The sequence below is a fragment of the Perca flavescens genome, chromosome 21, assembly GCF_004354835.1.
Source record: "Perca flavescens isolate YP-PL-M2 chromosome 21, PFLA_1.0, whole genome shotgun sequence".
NCBI classification, from domain to species: Eukaryota; Metazoa; Chordata; class Actinopteri; order Perciformes; family Percidae; genus Perca; species Perca flavescens.
In genome coordinates, this window is record NC_041351.1 from 6,630,212 (window position 1) to 6,654,274 (window position 24,063).

A 24,063-nucleotide genomic window follows, 5' to 3' on the forward strand; every position below is an offset into this window, starting at 1 on the left:
TTTATTTTATAAAAAGCCTCAGCAATAACCTAAAACAGCTTGTCACTGTAGTTTCTATCCAACATCACTCCAACAGGAGGAAATAGTGCATTTGTTGGGGACTATTTTCAGCAGCGGATTAATCCACATTTGGTGCTCTAGTGAGTATTTGTTGCAGCAGGACGGTGTGTGTGGGATTGAGTCCAAATAAACCACAGTGTGTGTTAGTTCATGGTAATGAAGGAACATGTCACCCAGTGCAATAGTGGGGCTCACTGATGTGTTTTAATAGTTTTTGGACAACAATGGAGCTCTATGGCAGATGGGATGAAAATATATCAGACTTTGATACACATAATATTTATTAATAGTATCAGTTTGTCGTCGGTTCTGATCTTTTCAGATCTGGCTCTTTTGCTCATGGCTAATGTAGTTTTTGACTGTGCTCTAATCAGCCACCCATGTTGTTTTTTTTCTTCCCATTCAGCCAGAAAAAATTGGCCAGTCCCCGGTTGCCCCCACGTCAGATGGAGACAAGGTGGACCTGGAGGCCTTCAGCGAGTTCACCAAGATCATCACTCCTGCCATCACCCGTGTCGTCGACTTTGCCAAAAAACTGCCCATGTTCTCTGATGTAAGTGGTCTGGAGGAGCAGAGGGGCGAGTGTGGGAGTCTGACAAGAAATACATAGAAATATAACACAGCCGAGCTTCTCTCATCCCGTGAGTGGTTGTTGGTAGGGAAAATGTGTGATTTAGGAGGTCAACTTGTCTCACAGTGTTAGCAGCTCCTCTGTTTGAGGAGGACTACAACAGCATGTGCAAGAGTTACGACCGATATTTGCAACTTAACAGAATACTGTGGAAAAAGCGTCAAAAACACATATTAGATGAATTAGGGCTGTAACCAACTCAATTCTATTCTATTTTGATTCAATTTACTTATAGTGTCAAATCACAACAGGAGCTTTCTCAGGACACTTTACAGATAGAGTAGGTCTAGACCCCCCCCACCCTCCCCCCTCCCAAGAGCAAGCGTTTCAGGAGTTCAGGATCCAGACTGAAGGGTCTGACAGTGGCGAGGAAAAGCTTCCTTTTACAGGCAGAAACCTCGGACAGACCGTGACTCTTGGTGGGCGGCCGTCTGCGCTGTCGGGTGGGACACAATTCTGTCAGTCGAATCGGATTTGGTTGTTTAGTTTGAATATTTGACTGTTCGTTTGTTTTTTCTTTTTTTTATATAGAGTGTCAAGCAACGCTTTTATGAACTGCCAGATTTTTTAACGTGGTTTGGTGGGACGTTCAGGGTGACGGTGAGTAATATAGTAGACGCTTTGCCAACACTAGATATCAAACAAAAGCCTGAGACGATATCATATTAACTCTCTGTGAGCTCTAAATTCACCACTTCTAAGCAGAAGGCAGAAAAGAACGTTATCTCGGAGCCTCGCTGCCTCGGTCTCACTCCGACTGGCCCTGGATCTGAGTCTGCAGCTGCCTGTACCAGAGAGTAGCGTGAAAGCGAGGAGCGCTCACTCTGCGGCTACTTCTAGGGACTGAAATGGAAAAAAAATCTTGATCGCGATCTCTGACTCACGATTCAAATTGTCGACTTTCAAGCCTGTAAGATTTTCCAAATATTTGCAGTGTAATCGGAAAATACAAAGCACAGGTGTATATGCGGATCATTTAAATGTTGCTATAGCACTCGCACTGTATGTCTGGCTTGGGAAATAAACCCACAAGCACCCTTGTTTGCTGGTGACAATCAGAGAGGCTTATCTGCTCCTGTTCGCCCCACCTTGATTAGCAACCTGCAATCATGTTTCTTGTCCCTGCTGCTTGTAATGAGACCTTACTTAGATTGGATAATTATCAGGGTCGATGAGTTATTGTTTACTAGTGCAGAGTGTTGGAAAGAAAGAATAGCTGTAAGAGTCTGAGAGAAAAAGTTGTAGATGTAATCCATTACCGTTTTTTGAGAACATAAATCACATAGTTTTGAAAGTAGAGGTCTTCACATTTTTTAATAAGCATATTCTAAAGTCATTCCAATTGTTCTATTATTCTATAAATGATACTATTATGATGGATGCTAATATTCAAATGAGTGTGTAAACTAGAATACTGCTGCTGCATATTCGATTAATTTTAGACATGAAGAAACTAAACAGCAGCAGATAAGGATGCATAGTTTTTGTATTCCAGACACTACGGCATTAATCAGATTAATACGTTATCTTTTATTCATAATATAATAGATCATATTCTGAAAGAAGCCTTTTTAATCTGATGAAAGCGGTAGAGGGAACCTGCGTAGCCTCCATAAGATTTCTCTGTGCCACTGCGGTAATTTACTGATAAGAATGCACAGAAACAAAGCCATCTTTTTATTGAGCCACTAAAAATTAAGCATGCCTCCAGGTATACATTTACAAGACAAATCAAGCCAATTAATGGCAATTAATCTGTTCAGCAATCAAGAGCAGTGGAAAAAGAAACAAGCTTGCATTAAGGTGAGATTTAATTCATCAATTAAGTCTTTAGATTTAATCAAATGGGGTTTCAACTCAGAGGCTCTTATATCCATGTAAATCAGGGTGTATTAGTCATAATCTGTGTTCATCAGTGGGAAAACAGTCTGCCGGTTTTCAACCCATCTTCTTTTCTCCCCCTACCATCCCTTCCTCTGTGTCACATCTGTGCCTTTCCCCATCCTTCCTCTATCTACAGTCACAATGCCAAACATTCATCTCAATTTGAAGTCAAGTGTAAAAATGGCAAATGTTCAATTTATGAATGGATGAGAAATCAAGAAATCCATTCTCTCCAGTTACACAACAATATATTATTATTTTTTTGAATGTTGTGAATGCTGTGAGGACATATCTTATTTCCATTTAGTTTTTTAAGGGATTGTGCATACTTTTTCCTGTAAAATAACCTGAATGTAATAAGCAGTTTGTCATAAAGTGTACTTTAAACTCTTAACAGCTATCTAGCATGATAGAAGAAAAATATTTTTTTGATTTCAAAATAATTTGGTATTTGTCCCCAAGTACATGTTTTTTAAATAGTTTTATCTTTAAAATCTTTCATAGAAAAAAAGCCCTTTCTAGTTTAAAGTTCACGTTGGTGAAATTTATCCACCATAATGTTCTCCTTGTTAAGACCGCCTTCAAATGCTAAAATGTGTTTAACATGCCAGTTGTTTAGAAATAAGAATAAGCATGCATTAAACATGAAAAAAAACCTTTTCCACCAGCTACCCTGTGAAGACCAGATCATCCTGTTGAAGGGCTGCTGCATGGAGATCATGTCACTGCGGGCTGCCATGCGCTACGACCCAGAAAGTGAGACGCTGACACTGAGCGGGGAGATGGCTGTGAAGCGCGAGCAGCTGAAGAACGGTGGGCTGGGCGTGGTGTCGGACGCCATCTTCGATCTGGGCAAGAGCCTGGCACAGTTCAACCTGGACGACACGGAGGTGGCGCTGTTACAGGCCGTGCTGCTGATGAGCTCAGGTTGTTGTTGACTTAAGAATATTTTTTCTAAAACTTAAAGCTGCATGACAGTGCCTGTGTAATTATCTGCTTAGAACATTGGTAGTCTAGGAGCTTTAGCTTAGTGTAATGTAAGGTACATTTTCATTCTTCTTTGCCCTTGGAGACACAATTCCCCGACAGTCCATATTCATTACCCGCTGCTTTACACAGTACATATTGTAGCCTATTGTGAATCAGAATGTAATTATGGCCTGAAGATTAAAGTCCACATACATTCATTGTTGGAAGGAGGAAAATCTAAATCTCATCCTAAATCTGATTAGAGGCCTTAACTCTTGGTACATCGTAGAAACTCTAACATGAGAATTTTTGGGGTGACAGATAGACAGTAACAGTAACTTTATGCTTCACATAAAAAAAAACATCACAAAACATCTTGAAACTTAAGAGACATTTGACATTGACAAAACTGCAGCTTAAATAAACCTGTAAGAATTAAAGTACATGTGTATTTATTGCACATTGCTCTATTGCACTAGGATTTAGCATTAGAATTCATCAGCTTCACGATGACGGGAACATAACGATAACTTCAAGCGGTTGGATTTACACTTTGGCACACGGAGTCTTCTTCCTGATTGCAGAGGTTCGTATTTAGAGAAGAGGGGATGTTGAGAGTCTGTAGTGATTTTGTTGCTTGCTTCATGACTGCCTGCTCATACAGGCTCTGGATGGGCTCATATTCTTTCTTCCTTATTACCTTCATAGCTGTTTTGTTGCACCGTTAGGTTGCCAAACCATGCAGTGATTCTGCATCTAATGATGCTCTCCAGGATTGCCCGGTAGAACATCAGAATGATCTGGCTCAGTCGCCTTAGAAAGTAGAGTCTCTGCTGCAGTCTATTGCACAGGTTATCAATGTGTGTGTTTTCTACCCAAGAATGTTTTGTCTATGTGGACACCTAAGTGTTTGCACTAGGACACCTGAATTTGATTTGATTTTATTAGGATCCCCATTAGCTGATGCAAAACATCAGCTACTCTTCCTGGGGTCCACACAGAACATAAAACTCCATTTTCAGACAAAACAAACAAACTACAAATAAAAAGATAAACAAAACAACATGATATTTTCAATCTAAAACAGTCACAAACAGTCACAAAATATAAAAGCAAGATAACTAATATTTGTCTCCTTGCAGATATACAAATTTCTTTCCAATTCCAATTTGAATGATTGTCTGTCTGGGTTTTGATGACCACCGGCTCATTGTCAGTCACTTGCCTCGGGTCGAGGACCATCTCCTGTGTTTTGGTAACATTTAGAATGAGATGGTTAGTGTCACACCACTTGATGAAGGAGTCTTTCTCATCGTGCTACACAGAAGGGTCCATGTCCCTGTGGAGAAAGCTCAAAATCACAGTATCATCAGCACATTATACAGTATAATTATGGGTATCCACAGGTTACTAAAAAGTCAGAAAATATGAATTTAAAAAAAATGCTACAAGCCCACACAGTATTTCCCACAGGTAAGTGTTGATAATAACACATGAAAGTGTTCACTGAGCTGACTGACAGTCAAATTCTCCTGCCACAATGTTGACATTTAATCAGAATCACATTTAGGTAATGGTTTCGTATGTACTCATTTTCCCTCCCTCTCTTCTCCCCCTCTTCCTTTTCTTTCATCTTTCCCTCCCTCCTTTTCCTCCACACCAACTCTTCCTGCCACCAGATCGTTCGGGCCTGACCTGCATGGACAAGATCGAGAAGTGCCAGGAGACCTACCTGCTGGCGTTTGAGCACTACATCAACTACCGCAAGCACAACATTCCTCACTTCTGGCCGAAGCTCCTGATGAAGGTGACCGACCTGCGGATGATCGGGGCGTGCCACGCCAGCCGCTTCCTTCACATGAAGGTGGAGTGTCCCAACGAACTCTTCCCACCGCTCTTCCTGGAGGTCTTCGAGGACCAGGAGGTGTGAAACACAGTTGCAGCCACGCAAAGGGAAGAGGAGGTTGGGGCAAACTGGGAGATGGGAAGGGCCATCATCTTTATAGGGGAAGGATGGAGGGAGAGTCCTCTCGGCAGGAATTTGCATTTCTCCATCATCACATTTACATTATGTGGTTTAAAAAACTGGAACCAACAATAACAGAAACAACACACCAGCAACAGGAGAGTCAAGCAAACAGAGGATTTTGTTTTACGAAACGCCCTCTCCGCCACCTCTTTCTCCTCCTTTTACTTACCCCTGTTTTGAGATTTGTGTGGGGGCCCTTCTGTCTGAGCATGATGTCTTATCTAGTAAGAGCTGTAGCCATTTGCCAAGACACATATACACCGATACACACACACACAACACACACACCGATACACACACACAAACAACACACACACACAGCCACAGCCTGTTCCACCTCAGTTTTTCAGAACAGCACTCTTTGCAGGGGTCCGTCCCCCCCCCCCCCGGTTCTTTTTTTTTATTGGCCACAGAATAACACACCTTTTGAAGCCCATGTTTCCAGCTTCCGATGCTGGCCAGCACCTCTCAGTATTATTTCTGAATAAGTGTTAAGGCAGTAATTCAGAAAATATGGACATCATTGACATATAATTGCTCACAGTCATGCAGGCACACGCAATCAGCAAACACTGCACATTAAAATGTCAGCAGATGCTTTAAGCGTACATTGGTGTGTAATGGCTGCTACTTAGTCTTTTATCAATTCCTCAACTCAATCTGAGCCGTTTCAGCTGTTTTTTGAGCTTCTTCTTAGATCCCAGTGAAACCGGTGCTATATTTATATAAGGCTACTCCAGTTTTATGAAATTGTGTTGTCTACCTTTGAAAACATGTGCAGAACATGGCTCATATCTACCTTCAGTTTTGTCATTGGACCGGCTCCTGTGACACACACACACACACACACACACACACACACACACACACACACACACACACACACACACACACACACACTGTTTCTCTCTCTGTCTTTCTCTCACACACACATGAACGCATAAACATGAAAACACACAACATCACCTCAGAGTAACGTGAATGCCTCATTTTACTGTATACACTGCACGGCAGTGTCAATATATACAGCCCTAACCTGCAGGGTTTGTTCAGAGTCCTCTCCTCGTGGACTCAGCTCAGTGTGGCCCCTCCAGGCTTCCATACACATTTGCCTTTTTTTAACCATGGGCGTCACTGAGCGCAGGCAAATGCCAATAAGGCTACCATTTACCTCAAAGTGATACACCCCGAGGCTGGGGCAGCAATACTGCCCCTGTGGTGTCAGGCACTACCTCACCTCTGTGGACACAGGGCAGCTGCCCTCAGCCTACACACCATTCACCAAGTTGGCGCATGTGTAGGTTAACACACAAATGTACATAATATTTACATTGGTGCACACTTTTAGTCATGGAAAGACAAAACACTCACGTTATGTACACACACACACACACACACACACACACACACACACACACCCTCAGTGCTATCACTTGGTTGAGGTTGAAGACAGGAGGGCCAGCCATCCCCCCGGAAGGTTTTACCGACTCCAGGGAATGGTACCCATTACATTCGGGTTATCTCTTTTTGTTATATGGGACCAAGTGTTGTCTTTTGAAATTTGGATTAATCTGTTCCTGTCTAAACAGAAATTGACTCACAGAACCGACGAAGGACAGTGTAGATGTGCAGCCCAGCTGACACCCATTTACGCAAGTAGCAAGAGGATAGATGACAGAGAGTACCTGAAAACCCTGTGGTGGCCGTGCCTGTTGAATTAGCATGCAGAGAAAGGGCTGTTTCCTTCTGCATCATGGCAATCTTCCACAGTACACTCATGATGGCTGCCATTGGATAGTGATAAATGGAAATAAGCTTTCTTTCATGCATGGACAGTGCATTAGACGTAAAAAGGTAGAATGTTCTCAACGGAAATGAAGCTTCTTAAGAGGCATCTCTTTTAGACTCGTGCACTTTACCAATGCTCACCACTATACCGGTAATATCTCACGACAAATATCCATGGCAGATATCATAGTGTACTTGCCAAAAGACCATTCAAGAATGTTGATTCGATTATGAAAGCCCACTTTGTCCATTCCAATTCTGGGGCCAAGCTTAGTCTAACTGGGTTTACCACTCTTACGAGAAGAGAATGAAAGAAAAGAGAGACTGAGAAAATCGATTTTATATTCAATGCCAAGCAGTAGTGTGCAACCCTGAGAAGTACCTAAGCAGAGTAACCTGGCAGGGATCATGGGTAATCGTCACAGATGGCCACGCCTCACTGCTTCGACATCTGGAGCAAAGCTGGGAGGAGAGAGGAATTGGAACACCACCTTTGGGCGCAATGGTGGAGAAGAATAAGCCCTTCACAAGCATCATCACCACTTTCAGAGATCCATCACTCACGCTCCGCCTTACCCTACTCTAGCCTATGACAATGCCCTTACTGGAGCCTAGCTCAGACTAAATTGCACACCCTCCACTATTATAACAGCCCACACCCAGCCAGGCTGGTGGGAGTTTTTGCACTACTGCAGCAGTCACCCCTTCAGCCCCTTACTCTCGAACTTTAACCAACACCCGTTGTTGGATTACCCATTAGTTTCCCCCACCAAAACTTACCTCATTCAGGGGGAGTTTTGGTGGGGGAAACTAATTTTGGGGTGAGTTTTGGTGGCTCTGTTTAACAGAGGCTGATAGTCGCAGTGGGCTGAGTCCCAAAACCCGACCCGTTGTCAGCACATGATGCTCACCCCTTAACCAACCCAACCAGGGGTGGAGAGAGATCGCTGCGTAAGAGGGCTGTATAGCACTTATTAATTCTCCCTGTATTACTCATTTTCCCATTATCCTTCCTATAGACACAGCCCAGGGACATTTCAAATTCAGAGCCCTCCCTTCCATCATCTTCTCTCCCCCTCTCCTCTTCCCAAAGCACCCTAGCTATTGCACCCATTCACCGCTGATGCCCCCAGTTTTGCCCAGAATCATTGACACCAAACGGGATCCAGGCCTCTCCCTTGTGAGACAAGGCTGGCCATAACTGCCCTTTTTAGAGTGGCGCCACCGAATGAATGTGAACGGCAAAGCAGTAGCCATTGGAGCGAGAGACTTGAGCGCAAGATTGTGAGGATGTGAGAGAAGAAGAAAGCGTTGGACAGGAAACAAAAAGCTGAGGGACTCAACCCTCACTGCCATCATTGACATGGGTAGGAGAGATGGTGATGTGGCCGGTTGTAAAGACAATGTTAGCAAACACTTGGGGGAAGGGGAGATGGCGTTGTAGGAATATGTACAGTCTCCCCTTCAGTTCCCACACAACAACCGCATATGAGCCCCTGCTCCCATGCCAGCTGACAACCCCAAATGTCCCCCCTCAGCTCCCTCCAAAAGGATGACCTCCAACTTTCGTATGGTGAGGATCCGAAAGAGATCCCCCATTCCAGAGATGCAGGTTTAGAATTCCAACACATCTTTGTAAAAGAACTGAAAAAGAGAAGAAGAAAAAAAACGTATTGATGTCCTTTGTTCTCGTGAGCTGCCTGGGTATGTGTGTGACAGTAGGGGGTATAATGCTGCTTTACCGTCTGAGTCTGATTTAGATTAAGAAAAAAAGATATATGAAATGATTATGAATCTACAAAACAAAAAATGAAAAGAGATGACTTAAAGAAAAAGACTCCTGAACACACCTATGGGAGATTTGTTTCATTTTTATCATTGTTTTCTTAGTTTTCTGTTTGTTTTTTGACGCTTAAACTGCTTTGTGTAAAAAAAGGAAAAAAACAGCTGTAGTCACTTTTTGACCATGCGTGCAGTGTAACATCGAAAATATTTCACTTCTTTTTCACATCTATACTTTGTGTTGATAAGCCAACTGATCTGTTTGTCTGTGTGTCTGTCCAGTTGTCCGTCCCCTTTTATCAGGAGGAATTTACAACCAACAAAACAGGAATTTCTTTTTTATATTTTTGTTTCTTTTTTTATTAAATACAACTTTGGAAAAAAACAAAAAAACACAAATCGGAAAAATAATGCAACAGAAACTGAAAATACTAAAAAACAAACAAAAAAAAAAATCTTGTCATACCTCACACAACACAAAACTCAAAAGAACTTGGGAGGAGTCATATTTTACAGGCACATGTGAAAGTTCAGAGATTAGCATTTATAGATAAAAAAAAAAAATTAATCTATATGTTAAGATAATATGTGCTTGTGTGTACGCATCAGTAGAAGTTACAAAAGGACTCTTCTCTAAAGCTTTTCTGCTCTCTCCCTTATTTGGTTGTGAGACGCTAGAGATCATCTGCTAATGTGGACACTTCTCCAACTTAAAGGCACAGTCTACAGACAGTATACTTAAAAATGTGAATGGCCCAGTGACTGAGGGATGATGACTTTTGTAATGGCTGAGAGTTTTATGGTATTGAATGTAGCTGACAGGAGGGGGCTGGACCTGAACCCGGCACCCACAACCCAACTTCCACACACCAGCAGAAAAAGATAGTGGTGTCACATAGACGTTACAAACAAACAACAACATTGAACATATACTGTATATTGCCCATCTGCAAGGTGCAATACTATGTTATGTATTTTTGTAAGTTTTCTGTTTTGATTTTGTTTTTGTTTCATTTACATTTTATTTTTGGCCATAACCAAGGATGTAAATACAAACGCATACAACACTCGAGATTTATTGCAACAAAAGCAAAGTAATGTATAATGCTTCATACATTTGTATGTGTGCACTCTCTCACATGTGCATGCTGATCCATATTCAGACGTGCCCCGTGACATTAATCATGAACCCTGTGCCTCCTGTTGTTGTGAGAGACAGATTCGTATCCCCCAAATATACATGAGTGGCTATAGTTGTGTGTGTGTGTGTGTGTTCACCTATGGAATCAGTTTCAATTCTTCCAAACTATTGATGTGAGTGTTACCAGCAGCCACAGTGGCTAAAGGTTAAAAGGGAAGTGAGGTGCTTTTATTGAGTAAAGTGGGAGGTGGGGAGAGGGACATATGAATAGAATGTAGGCAGGTTATTGTTTGCCGTGAATGTTAGATGACGTGGCTGCAACACACCCACATCAAAGTTGGAAAAAGCCAAAATGGATTTCCTCATTTGTTCGCCCACCACTGCCTCCCAGAATCCAGCCTAAAACTCTTGCAAGCATAGTTTTTGATACAAGGTCATAAACCTGGTCCAGTTTACAACAGGGACTGGTAGAGAGGCCCCATTTACACTTACCATTTAAAGTATCTTGAATCCAGATAAAATCCAAATGCAGACTTTCATTTACACAACGCACCATATATACGTCTCTCAGCTGGCCAGATCATGTCTTGGTTTTCGTGGGCTACATGCAAATCGGAGTCAACCCCACTGCAGTCAAAGAGAGTGGTGGTAATGTACCTGAAGCTGTTTGGTAACTCCCAAAAAAACTCAAAGCTTCAAAGGCTACTTCCATAGATGGCTTACTGGTGTAGTTACACTTTGGAGGAGTAAAGGTTTCAGATGCATTAAAACCTTAAATACATCTGAAACCACCTCTTGAGTTGGCTTGAACAATCAGATTTCAATCTATCTTCAATGCCTCTTAGATACATATCTACTTCTTTGAGATCCAGTAGCTATCCAATCTGCCCCCAGACATAGAAGTGAAGTGTAAATGGAGTCTTAGATGATGACTGTTTTTTTTTTGTTTGGTTTCAGCTCTGATTAGTTAAAGCTGAAAGTAATTTTGGTCTATGATGATACCCCTTACTCGAGCAAATTGACCACAACAAGCAAAGTGAGGGTTTTAAGGCTGGCTTTGTGGGGGGCCTCCAAGCCCACAACTCCATGGATGATATGATCCTGTTTTATTCCTTCATGTTGACACATTCGACAAGGGTGGACCCCCAATGCCAAATGTAGAGTTTGTGAAGACATGCAAGTAGCAAAATGTCTATGCAATTTCCCTCCTGCTCCCTCCAAAAGATTAGCTCAATCTAACAAACAACGAGCCAGTCTTGCTTATGAAATCAAATTCGGCCTGGCTTGAATTCCAGAGGTTCTTTACGTTCTAAAGGCCCTGCTACTTTGTGTGGGTGAGGGCCAGGACTACCTGGGTGAGCTGGCCTTTAGCCCAGCTGACTGGCTGGTCCTCAGGGTCGGTAACGCTTCACAGTAGTCCAGGTCTCAGAACAAGTAGGAGGGGTACTGGGGATGTTGTGGAGAAAAAGGATTCTACGAGATGTGCTGTTTTTTGTGAACTGCTCAGAAAGTGGTGTGTGTGTGTGTATGTATATGTGTGTTGTTTGGAAGTTTGGGTATGTCTACTCGATGCGATGCTCTCATTGTTTAGTGGGTTGATCCTTAAGGCCACAGATTCCAAGGTTTAGACAAGCCCCTACATTCACTCCTTCTGCAATATGTGTGTGAAGTTTTTTTTTTTTTTTTTTTTTTATCCTGCGACCAACTTAATGTACCCTTAAAGAGTATTCTGGGTGGTTGATGTCCATCAGTGGGATGTATGTAGCATGAGCAAGTTTACTTAACCCATTACCTCTGCTTTTGAGACGTGAGGAAAGGACTTGACTTTGTAAACATAAATCTTTAAAAATAAATCTACCTCGCCCCACTGAGATAAACATCTACAACCTACTGACCCCGAGTTGAACTTGAGCACTTGTAGCACCCTCTATGCAACGGCATTTAATAAGTAATTACTAAGTTTATGATTCTATTTTAATGAAGTGCAATAAATGAACGAGTGAACCTTTTGCTGTATTTCTCCCTCAGCAGATCTTTTTTGTGGGAAAATAATAATCTCATGGTTGGTTTTAAAATGTGCCCACCCATGAGAGCATCAGCTTAGACCCACTCCACAAACACACACTCATATACACACACACACACACACACACACACACACACACACACACACACACACACACACACACACACACACATACATGCGCACACAAACAAACACAGACCACTTTTTGTGACTGGGTAAAGGAAGCTATTGAAGGATTCTCTCAGGTAAAAGAACATTTTCTAATAAACGACAATGAACCTTAGATGGAAACCCATTGTTAACTCATCTTTTGTTTTTGTCTTCTCAATTTACAATCAGCAATGTACCTTTTTTCTGTTCTGTGTTCAGTCCTTGAACATATGTAGACATCCAGGCTTCAAGGATTTGGACCCTGAGTCTACCTCAAGTACAAAGAGTCATGTCCTCATTGCTTTCTTAGTCCTAAATGGAAACATGTCCTCATGTGTGGAGGTGGGCGTGTGTTGTGTCCGTTTTGTTGCTGCACTGTATGGAAGCCCATTCTTGCTAGGACAGAAGTCTCCAACCTTTCTTCATTGAAGGGCTACTTTAAAAATACTAAAGTGGCCAAGAGCTACTTGCATCACATCCCTTACATTTATTTACATAACACACATAAGCTGAATGAAGCTACTGTTTGCAATACCCAAAGCTTATGAAAAATCTTCACTTCACATCAAGGTTCATGACTATTTTACACTTCTTTTAGCCCAAATAGTTAGCTACATCACTGAAAATATTCCCATCAGGGTTCAAGAAAACATTACTACTTTACATTTCTATGGCCCACAAAGTTAGCTACCTCACTTTTAATATCGTTGTAATTTTGTGTCTCAGTTTGTCAACCTATTGGCGAATTACTGGAAACCTGTTAGCAGTAGAGAGGACTGGACTGGAACAATTGTCAGAAGTGCAGTGAAGCGATGGAGCCAGGACCACAGGCAATTGCTCACCAAGTGCAGTAAAAGTTGGCGGATCAATGTGGCGAGTGGTAAATACATCAGCACCAATATTTCAAGGACAGGCTAGTGTCGCTATAAATTTAATAAGAAGTGATCTGACACCACGGATGTGACGGGAGAGCCAGTCGGAGCAGAAGCTTCTATGCTGCGTGATAGAATCAAGTCCTGGTTGTTTCCACTGTAGTTAGTAGGTTCATGTTCAAATTGAGTGAAACCAAAAGTATCAAGGCTACTAGAGGACCGAAGGCTATATTCAGGTGAATATTAAAATCACCAATAATTAATAACATAAAGTCTCCAAATTCTTCTAAAAGTTGTGAATATAAGATCCAGGCAGTCGATGAGTACCACAAGGTGGAATGATTGGAGTCTGTTGACCTGGACAGTACGTAAACAGTGGCTAGCGATGATAATTTAACAATGTGGGTAATGGAGTCCCTGATTATTAGCGTGGACTACTAACAGGGCTAGCGAGGGTGGAAAACCTGCTGGCAGTTGGGAGAGGTGACTGCAAAGCAGGCCACACAACCAGTTGCTTCCCACACTTTGGAACAGGAATAAAACTTGGCATCATCTGCAGACGAAGCTATGCTAATGCTTTCAGTAATCTGCTATCAAGCCTGTGTCTGAAGCTATCTGGAGTGCCTGTGAAATCTAAGGTAACGTTGGCAAAGATGTGGGGTTTTAACTGACGGACAGGTCTCTCCAGAAGAGACACCATATCTGCAAAGGTGGAACACTTGACACAAACCATAGTAACACAATTAGGAGGTTGCATTAGCTGTGGGTGAAAGAGGATAAGTTTGTAGGCTAGGATTGTGTAAACAAAATAAAATGAAAAAGGAAGTTGAAATTTTGACTTAGCTCAAGATTATTACATGTTATTTTGTACTTGTTTAATTTTATTTACAATCTAATCTTGAGTTACCAAGTATTTTTTATTTTTATCATCCCTAACTTTTTAAACCTTTTCATTCTGGCAGAAATGGGCTTCCATAGAACAGTGAAAACACAAGATTTGTCTTTTTCAGTCAAGTTCAGCTTGATCATAAATACATAAAAGATTTAGACTTTTCTCATAAACACTTACCAGATTGTACAAAGGCAAATTCAGCCCCAACTATCAGTAACAGTCTAGTCTTTGCACTCAAAGTGCCAGCTGCAATATCCGGCTCTCCCTCATCCATTTGAGTAATTGTGTACGTACGTGGGTCCATCCTGTTTCAGTGTGCTTACTGTTTAAGTACTACTGTTTGTGATGTTCTGAGAGGTTGGCATGGCTAAAACCAAGGCTGCGCATGTCCAATGTTCATGCTCATGTGAGAGAACTGTGTTCTGTGTGTGAACGCTCTGCTACAAAAGTCCTGATGTCTGGTCAACCCTTCTTCTCTTTCCCTCTCGAACCCCAAAAAGCACCTTTTTAGGCCGCGGTACATGGCAGAAGTCCGTGAAACACAGTCCTGTCATAGAGTTGTATTATTTATTTTGAAGAATGTAAATAATGTGTTCAGCAGGTATCAGTAAAAAAAAAAAAAAAAAAAGGGAGCCATTTATATGTGTGAGTGGTGCGGTTGTAGGAGATGAAAACTGAATTGTAAGAGTGGGTAATATTTAAGAAAAGCTGAAAGGATTCCCACAAACAAAAGCCAGACCAGAGCAGAATACTGCCGTGCCTGCAGTTCAAGGCTTTGGAGTGTTGGTTCTCTTTCCAAATGATGGCCTTATTGATTGCAATAGTATCCCTCCTTCTCTGTAGTATTGTTTTAAATGCGTGTTTCATAGGGCACTAGAGGATTTATTATGAAGGCTTGCACATAGAAAATGCATGCTGTGGAGTTGGATCTCTGGTAAAGAGTGAATTAATGTGCCGGCCGGGTTGTAACAGTTTACGATTCCCGAGAGTGATGTTTAGGTGATCGCAACACACAATATTAATTGACTAAATCTAAGCCAATACTTCCTTTGTGGCCACATTAGCACAAAAAGAAATCAGTCGAGATTATTTAAGCCCTAATGAGCTGAATAATCAAAGTGCCAAATCTGCTTATTGGGCGCATCATCAACACTAAACATTTTTATTAAACATTAGATACGCGTTCAGTTTAATTTGTGACTCTTATGTGTTAATGGCTGAGTAAGAGGCATTGTGTAAATAGAGAGTTGTATTGATCATGAGATAACACTACACCACCTCACACTGGCCGCTAGACATTATGAAAAGCTTTGAGCGGATCACTTTACTGTTTTCAAACCGTTGCCTAGTACACCAAATCCCAAGACAGAACTAAAATCACTTACAGGTGGTGCTGTGGCGGTTTTGTGCCGCTCGGACGATCTACAAGGAGATTTATAGTCGTGAGGATATTTTTGTAAACGGGTGGGAAATCGCATGCCTAGACAGCTAAGAATGTACACAAATTAGCTCATCTTGTAATAGTCTAATCAGAGATATAGATCAGAGATTAGATAAATTATGTAAATTGTACGGTAGTTAGAGAAGCTCTGTGCTTATAAGAAGAAATATGCAATGTTTGTCAGGTTGAAAATAAGGTTTTGAATTGGTTCAGAACTGCTCAGGTTTGATAAACCGGCCTCAAAGGGTGCTTTCTGTCCTCGTTCCTCCCTCTGCTCTTGGTCCAACATATCTCCCTTGTTTGTTCACCCTCAGAGCACATACACTATCAGCTCTCTTGGCACATACAGTACACAAGCCCACGGTTGTATGCAAAACCAGAGGAAATGCTCTCTGCTCAGCTCACCTTGAAACCTAAAGAAAGGGGTCAACTTATGAACCGTTTCCACTCTGTAGCAGGTCCACGCCACTTTATACTGCGCCAGCAAATCACCAACAACCACCTCCTTAAGGCTCCATCACAACTGGGAACATCTTCTCTACTCTACGAACTTTTTTGCTCACACTGTTTACCACGGCAAGTGTTGCATGTACAGACAGCTTAGCATGCTTATAGTAAAAAAAAAACACACTTTGCTTCAAAGTGGTTTCTTCAACAGCGGGACCAGTATTTCGCTAAAAAAATACCTGGTGGACGCAACAAGTTCCACGTCTTGTATGCAGTGGCTGGTGCTGGTAGATGTTTCCATGTCAGATTTAATTTATAGATGGGGTTATGTTGTACAAAGGTCTATGAACTGTCTATGTGTCTGTATTCACTATTCTACAACGCACTGTCCTAGTAGATCATCTCAAAATGAAAAATGATTTCATGATAAATCTAGAAAACACTTTTATATAGATCTAAGTGAATGGACTGGAAGCATCGACCGTGTGCAGGAGTTCACTGTCTTGATTAAACACAAAGATGCTTGAAGGTCTGGACAGTGCTTTTCAACACATTTAGCAAACCGTGTGTTAAGATCTTTCAGCTAATTCAACCAATAGAATAGAGTAATGCTGAAAAGCAAAATCTGCAGAGGTGGAGTCCTCTCGGGGTTACCTTTTGATTTGTTGTTGTTGTCTTTTGGAATTGTCTTTTTTTCTTGGATTTTCTCAAGGACCGCCTGCTCAGTATATTTGTGACTATTCAAACATACTATAACTTCATCATTTCTAACCAGCACTAAACCTACAAAAAAAGAAACATGCAAACTAGCTAACTACCTTTCTTACTTTTGTATCACTCCTTCAAGAGTTCCTTGTTTCACTGTGACTGCAGAGGCTGCTGGGAAAACTATGATGTGTTCTGCAGACACTCAGGGGTCACAGCCTGTCCGGTCAGGATCAGGATAAGTCGGAAGGTGCCAAAGAAGGGATGTGAGGTGTTTTTGTCTGTTATGTTGAAAGTGTGTTAGCCTGTTGTCGCAGCTCTCCATGCAAACTATAAACCAGGCAAGTCCTATTATCTCTACAGATAACTGGGAACAACTAACTGCAAAAGACTGAAGCACTCGTCCTGATCCAGGGCCATCATTTGTATAACGGTCCTAGATGGGCATGTCCTGAAACCCGTACATTACAGTCACTCAGCGGCTCATCAAATTACGGAAGGTTAAAGGTAATCTAAGTGACTCATAAGGTGGAAAATTATATGTTAAAGTTAAAAAAAATCACACATTACTTTGACTGACAAAGGTCTCCTCTTTTGAAGCCAATACATTATATGTAATATTAGTTAGGGGAGTGCCAAGTACCCACAAAATAAGCAAGAAAGGTCTCTAAAGTCAGTGTATGCCATGTGAAATCAATCAATCAGATGCCGCAAGATTTCTTCCTCTATATGTAAAGGAGTGTGCTGTTTTATTCAGTAGAATTGCTTTAATATGTCTTCTGGGCACCAGTTTCAGCATTTCTTACATGCTTTGTATTGACAATGAACATATTTAGGGAGCTGGCTGCCTCTCAGCCTTACTGCAAATGTGTCCCAGTGGCCACTACTGCAATGAAAAAAAAACATTTACCCCATGGAACGCTGTTATTTAAGAGACATCTGAAAAACTTTTGACAGGACGCCTCAAACTGCAAACAAGGTCAGTTATTACTCATTCCTCTTTGCTAGAGGCCAGAGATGAGCTCACGGAGAAATTTTCATTCAAGTGAAAGGGTGTCATCTTGGAGTTTAGGATCCAGTTCTTATAATACATTACGGCATTGATTTAGAGGGATTTCCTGGTCAGAATTTTTTTTTTGGGAACTACGCTCACATACTTTTACCACCTTGTAAGTCACTAAGAAGATTGCATTCCATGATAATGGTATTTAATGAATTTCGTGAGCCAGTGAGCTACTAAAATGTCCACGTTTGTACATATCATGGCCCCATATGAGGACGTGATAAGGAGAGATTTCTCGAGAAAATAAGAAGCCAAAAGGGAATACAAATCCAGAGTTAAATAAAAACATTGCGCTTGCAGCGTATAGCAGCGTTTGCAGATACATCCTAGGCTAGAATCTACTGCAAAACACTGAACACAGGACGTGCAGGGAAACACATGGCCATTCAATGTACTAACAGTAGAGATCTCTCCTTTAGTCTTTATCCAGAGGTGCCAGATATTCATATATTTTCAGTGTAATACGAAGAGTAGGTATTTAAAAGTTGATTCTGTTTCTGTGACTGACACTGTACGGGATACTCTGAAATGGCCCTGATACCACAAACCCCAGCCTCCTGGTATTTGGTGCATGTTAAACCAGAACACGAGAAGTAGGTTATCTGAAAATATAATATATATATTATATTAGTCCCAGGTTTTGTTCCTTTCATCTCTGTTTCTCTCTTTGTTTAACTCTCAGATGACGTCACAGTCATGCAAATAAAGGAACAATAGTTAGGATTTATTTTAAATGACATTACAGTCAAGCTTTAGGCAACACACTCTGGGCTACATAATTACTCACCATCTTGTTTTTCAAATAAACACGCGCGCGCACACAGGAAACCTCCGATTATCTACTGTGATCTCCTCTCACACCACCCACACCTCCATCACACCAAACCCTTTCTCACCTGGACTTGTCCTCCCTGTGATTACCCAATCCCCTGCGGTTCCTCAGCACCCCTTCCCCTCCCCTGTTTCCCCCTCCTTCTCCGCCTCCCAAAAAGAGTCCAGTGGGAGGAGTGATGTCAGGTATTTGTGGTGGGCTGCTTACGACAGGTCCAGACAATCAGCGTGCTCGTAAATGTCAATGTGTGATTTTCAAATCTTTGTTCATGGTCAGGGTTTTAAAGGAAGATATTTTTATGGTATTTGTCGCTGGTCTATTTTACTATATATTTATGTAATAAATATGTGACTAAACTTACATCTCACTGGCTCCTTGGGCTGTTATTGGCTCTCAGTTCTCCAGCAGGCTACATCATGTGCTGGAGGGTTTTCATTAATGGACTAATAAATTAAACCCACAAAAACCTTTTTCTTGTTATCACCTCATTGTCTCTTGTTATATGCAGTTGTAATTGTTGACTGGTGGAGTCACTGTACATGGGAATAAATGACACATGTCATTTCTCTATCATGACTGTATCATGTCTTCAATCCAGATTGGTGACATTAAAGATGATAGCTGGGTATGTTCGTAAAATAGAGGGCTGTGTGACTCTGAATTGATCATTTGGACAATATTAAAGATGCAAAGTACATTATCACTGCATCAACAATTTTAAATCCTCACTCAAACATGCTCTGCACTCCTGACACAGGTTTCGGTAATAATAGATGAAAATGTAAATGTCCCCGTGTAGCATAATCCAAGATGAGCACTTAATCCTACTTAGATTGAGGACAGCTATGTTCGCCAGCAGTATGCGAGCATCTCCATTTGGTGAAAAATATTTGCATAATTGGAAAAACAATGTTATTTTCCAGTTGCATGCAGCAGAAGGATGTAAACTCGGTGGGCTGAAATAATGGCTAAATGAGGAGTAAACACGGTTTGTCTGGTCAAATCTGTGTCAGGGTGAAAGACAGGCGCTGGCAGCACTGCTCAGTTCATCAGCGCATGTCACGGCACGTCCTGTCTGACTTATCGACAGATCAGATCGGATGTCTTTCAGAGCGCCGTGAGGTTTCCCAGTGAGAGACAGCTGGTCACAAGGCTATGGCTGCTAGTTCTTCAACCCAGAATGAGTTCTCGTCACAGATGGGATGGCTGTTGGCCTGCACACTTAGTCCGACAACTACAAAAAAATCATTGTCTCTGCCGATGCTGTGTTATCCCCCCCCACCCTCCTTAACTTTGAAGACAAACAGCTTTGTTCAAACTGTGTGCAGGAGAGTATAAGAACATAAATAAAACACAGTATATGCAAAATACTAATGGAAAACATACAGACAATTGTAAATGAAGTAAATAAATAAAAATATTTCCGAAATGGATTCTGCTAGATGACCCTATCCCCAACCTATTTAAATGGTATGTTCGTGTACTACCGTAGACAAAAAGTAAGTATTCTTCTGACACATGTTCCATTTTATGTAAAGCTTTAGAATAATAAAGAACATATACATATAATTTTCCATTACATACATGTCTGTTAAGTCACTATCTATCGCAGAATGATGCAGAATGAGGTAACACAGAGGTGATTGAGCCATGCATTTGCAGTATTACGAACTGGGTGTCTGTGGCGACATTCCCGGGAAAATTAACAAGCAGCACACAGTTATTGGCACGTTCTCCATTACCCAGCAGTGGTTGGTCCGCCAGAGAGGGTAGGCGGAGCTAACGCGACAACTCACTTGTGTGTGAAGCGCCTTTCTGCTAGCATTGCGGGTAAACAGTTACTACGGCTGAACAAACAAAGAAAAGAGTCATGCCTACAGATGATGAAACTGAAAAAACAAGTGGGAATGAGATCTAAAAACACACCTGCAATTACTGCTTATCACCATAGGTGCCGCCAAAGAAAACAGAGATCTTCGGGATTGTAATAGTCTGTCCATTTACCTCGGAACATGGAAGTCGAAGCTGAGAATGACATTACACCCGAGTTGACTGCGTTCCATTTACAAGTTGGATTTTCATTGTTTTCATTAGCTCTAGCCTGGTTAGCCATTGTTAGCAATGCCAGTTTATAACAATGCATTACGCTGGTTTTTGTGCATACAAACAGCGTAACATGTCCACAGATAGAATGTGGACAGTACTGCGTGTATGACACAAATGACACAGAAGTGCTTCTAACTGTATGTTACTACATCTTTCACAACTTTTGATGCATGGAGCAGCCATGATTTTTACCTTGGGGTACTCGGTGGTTGCCCGAGTTCCGAGCACGGAAATCCGAGGTCAGGGGCGTGTTTCCGACTTTGACCTCGGAAAATCAGAGTTCTGAGTACAAATGGAACGCGCTATGACTTTAAAGGAGAACTCTGGGCATAATCTTGATTGCTATAAATATGTGAGTACTGTCAATAGCAAAAAAAAAACCGAACAGAATCGGTCTTAGCAAACTGGAGTTGCTGCAGCTAATGCCCATAGCTCCCAGTTAGCTAAAATGGTAGCTTTGGGGTTATAACATAAAGAGTGCCTTTGTGCCTCTTAACAGACACAAAATGCAATTAAAATGTTTGTGCAACAACCGTTAAGCTTGCTTAATTATTTATACAGAATATGGCGCCTTTTCGAGGCAGATTTAATAGATTTCTTTTGGCCACTTGGGGACAGTGGAACTAGATGTTCACAGAACTTCGCCATATAAATTTGTTATTGTAAATGTTTTAGCTAACAGCTGCCTATTAGTATTAGCAAACACAGTGCAACATTAGCATTCCTTTGGATTCGTGTTTCTTGCCACCTGATGAACGTTAACCCAAGATTCCCTCTCCTTTTTAGGTCTGTTTTTGGTCTCGATCAACTCCTGAAGGGGAACTATCTGCCTCTTTAGCTGCTAAATACATATACATAAAACAATGAGCTAAAAGACACTAAAGCGCTCCATAGAGCTGAGGGGCAACTGCAGAGTCTACTGATAATTCTCTTTGGGCTTTTAACATTAGGCTGCATTATTTGAAACAGATTTAACATAAAAAACATTGATTAGTTTAACTTTAAAGAAAAGAAGTTCTTAATTGACACTTACAGACTTTATCTCAAATGTGTGAAGTACTAGATAGTGACCTTTTAGGTGTTCGTTTTGGACACAACTTTTCTGACAATGTCTACTTAGTTTTAACTGCATGTGTATGAAGGACAACTGTGATTCATGCTGCACTACTGAACAGTACATAATGGAATGGAAAGGTCCACTCTGACTCCTATATAGCTTAGAGAAGAGTGTTATTGGATTTACTAGTGTGCAGCACTGTGATGTGAATGACTTGAAGCTTGCATATCCTTGAGAACACAGGTTTGTTTTTATTAACTTGGTGTGGGCAGCAGGGTGGATCTTCTCACACAAAGTCCGCCATGTGGGTGGAAGCTGTTGTGGGGGCTGTGATCTCACAAAGGCAGCTTTTCCGCCAACCAATCCCACGCTTGCTGTTTGGACGATAGCCCAGCCTCCTCCGATCGCCCTCCTCCTTTCCTCCCTCTCTCTCTCATGTGTGTGTCATGCGCACACCCCCTCTCACATGCACACACTTCATGCTCCGTCATGGCAGGAATTTTCCACTCAGCAGCAGGAGAACATTGCAGCCAGCTGTGCTGTCAATTTCAGTATATGCTTGAATCTCAAGGACGGTTTGCAGACACCCTTTTTTTTTCCAACCCTGTTTTTTTTTTCCTCACATGCTCAGCTACACACATGCACACAACCATAGATCCACAAAGTACATGGAGTACTGAACATGGTCTATGCATGTCATGTATTTTTATCTCTGTTTGTACTCTATTCTTTGCTAACTAAAAAGAATGTGTGTTTACCAGGACAGTGGAACAGAAGAATGCAAATCCAAGTACTGGGGGCCCAAGGGAGTCAGGATGGCCTACTAATACCTCTCCCCCTGTCTCCCCCCTCTGTCTCTTTCACTCTCTTGTACACACTCTCTCCTAAAGAATCTTACATGGATCGGCTCCAACAGTAGTTTTCTTTTTCGTAGTCTCATCTCTATTTCTCAGTCTGTCTAATCCTTCCAGTGTCTCCGTCTTTTGTTTTCATCAGCGCTCACCATAGAGCATCAAGGACAGCCATGCACATGTAGCATGTGCTCTGTATGCATTAGAGGCCTCTTATGTAAGTGTGAGTGAGTCCACTCCCCTCCCCTTCCTGTTGCCCATACGTTTCCCTCCTTTCTTTCAAATCAGGTCAGGTGAGGACGGCACAGTGAGTGAGACGACTGCCCTTAAACAGCCCCGTCGGGGTAAATGTATACATGTTCCTGGAAGCCTACACCACACAGGGGAGGCAGAAGGAAAGAAGAGGGCGGTGTTTGAGGAATGTTTTTCATAAACATTGGCTAGATCTGTAGCAACATGAGAGAGAGAGAGAGAGAGAGAATAAATTCTGTATGAATCTTAAAAGCCCTAATCTAATGAAGCAGCATGGTCCCACCTGTTTCAACATCATGTTTCTTTTGGCGCTGATTGCCTAATGTTATTTTAACTGGGCATTTTGTCTACTTCCATAACACTAGATGGCCAAAAGTATATGGACATTCCTGTTCACGTTTGGTCTGGGGCTGTTTGTGGTTTGGACCTGGCCCCTTAATTTCCATTGAAGCAATAAGAGAAAAAAAAATACTTATATGCTTGTGCATATGTACATATGTAGCTAGTGCCAGGGATTGGCTTAGCTTTGTATAAATACTAAAAGCAGTTAGCCTGGCTCTCCCCAATGTTCAAAAATACTTTCCTAGCACTTCTAACTGGATTTATAGTCGTAGAAAGGGGTTAACAGGAGTCCTGCCGTAGGTACCAGAGGTTCTCCAGCGCTGTGGAGGAAGGTCTGGCAATGTGAGACTACCCAAGCAGCAACCTCCAGGCTTGAAAAGTGAATCCAATGAGGAAGTGCCTTAAACCTGCATTCTTTCTAATGGCCAGCAGGGGGCAATTCCACTGGTTGCACATTAAAGTCCGTATTGTATAAAATTCTATGAAATAAATGATCCTATTTCTCACCTATTTATTACCTCAGAAAAACAGCTTGTTTAGCTAGTTACAAGTTGTCTTCAATACAGCATGGTGTTCATGTTGTAAATTATGGTTCCATTTACAGAAAAATAAACGACGGTGCTTTAGGGCGTGGCTACCTTGTGATTAACAAGTCGCTACCATGGCTACAAACAAATTTGTGTTTATTAACACTGGAGTTCAAAAATTATTTTTCTTTACTAGTTAACTGAACCCAAACAGCT

At 41.7% G+C, this 24,063-nt stretch overlaps 1 protein-coding gene across 3 annotated transcripts in view; it reads left to right on the forward strand.

Annotated features, from left to right (window-relative positions):
* LOC114547651 (thyroid hormone receptor alpha-B) overlaps nucleotides 1-5,955 on the forward strand; it is a 34,406-nt gene extending 28,451 nt beyond the window's left edge. For all 3 annotated transcript variants that reach the window (XM_028566925.1, XM_028566927.1, XM_028566926.1), the window contains 3 exons: nucleotides 467-613; nucleotides 3,244-3,502; nucleotides 5,224-5,955. In XM_028566925.1, the coding sequence (XP_028422726.1) occupies nucleotides 467-613; nucleotides 3,244-3,502; nucleotides 5,224-5,474 (657 nt within the window). In that variant the 3' untranslated portion in view covers nucleotides 5,475-5,955. The remainder of the gene's footprint in view (nucleotides 1-466; nucleotides 614-3,243; nucleotides 3,503-5,223) is intronic.
* The last annotated feature ends 18,108 nt before the right edge of the window (nucleotides 5,956-24,063 follow it).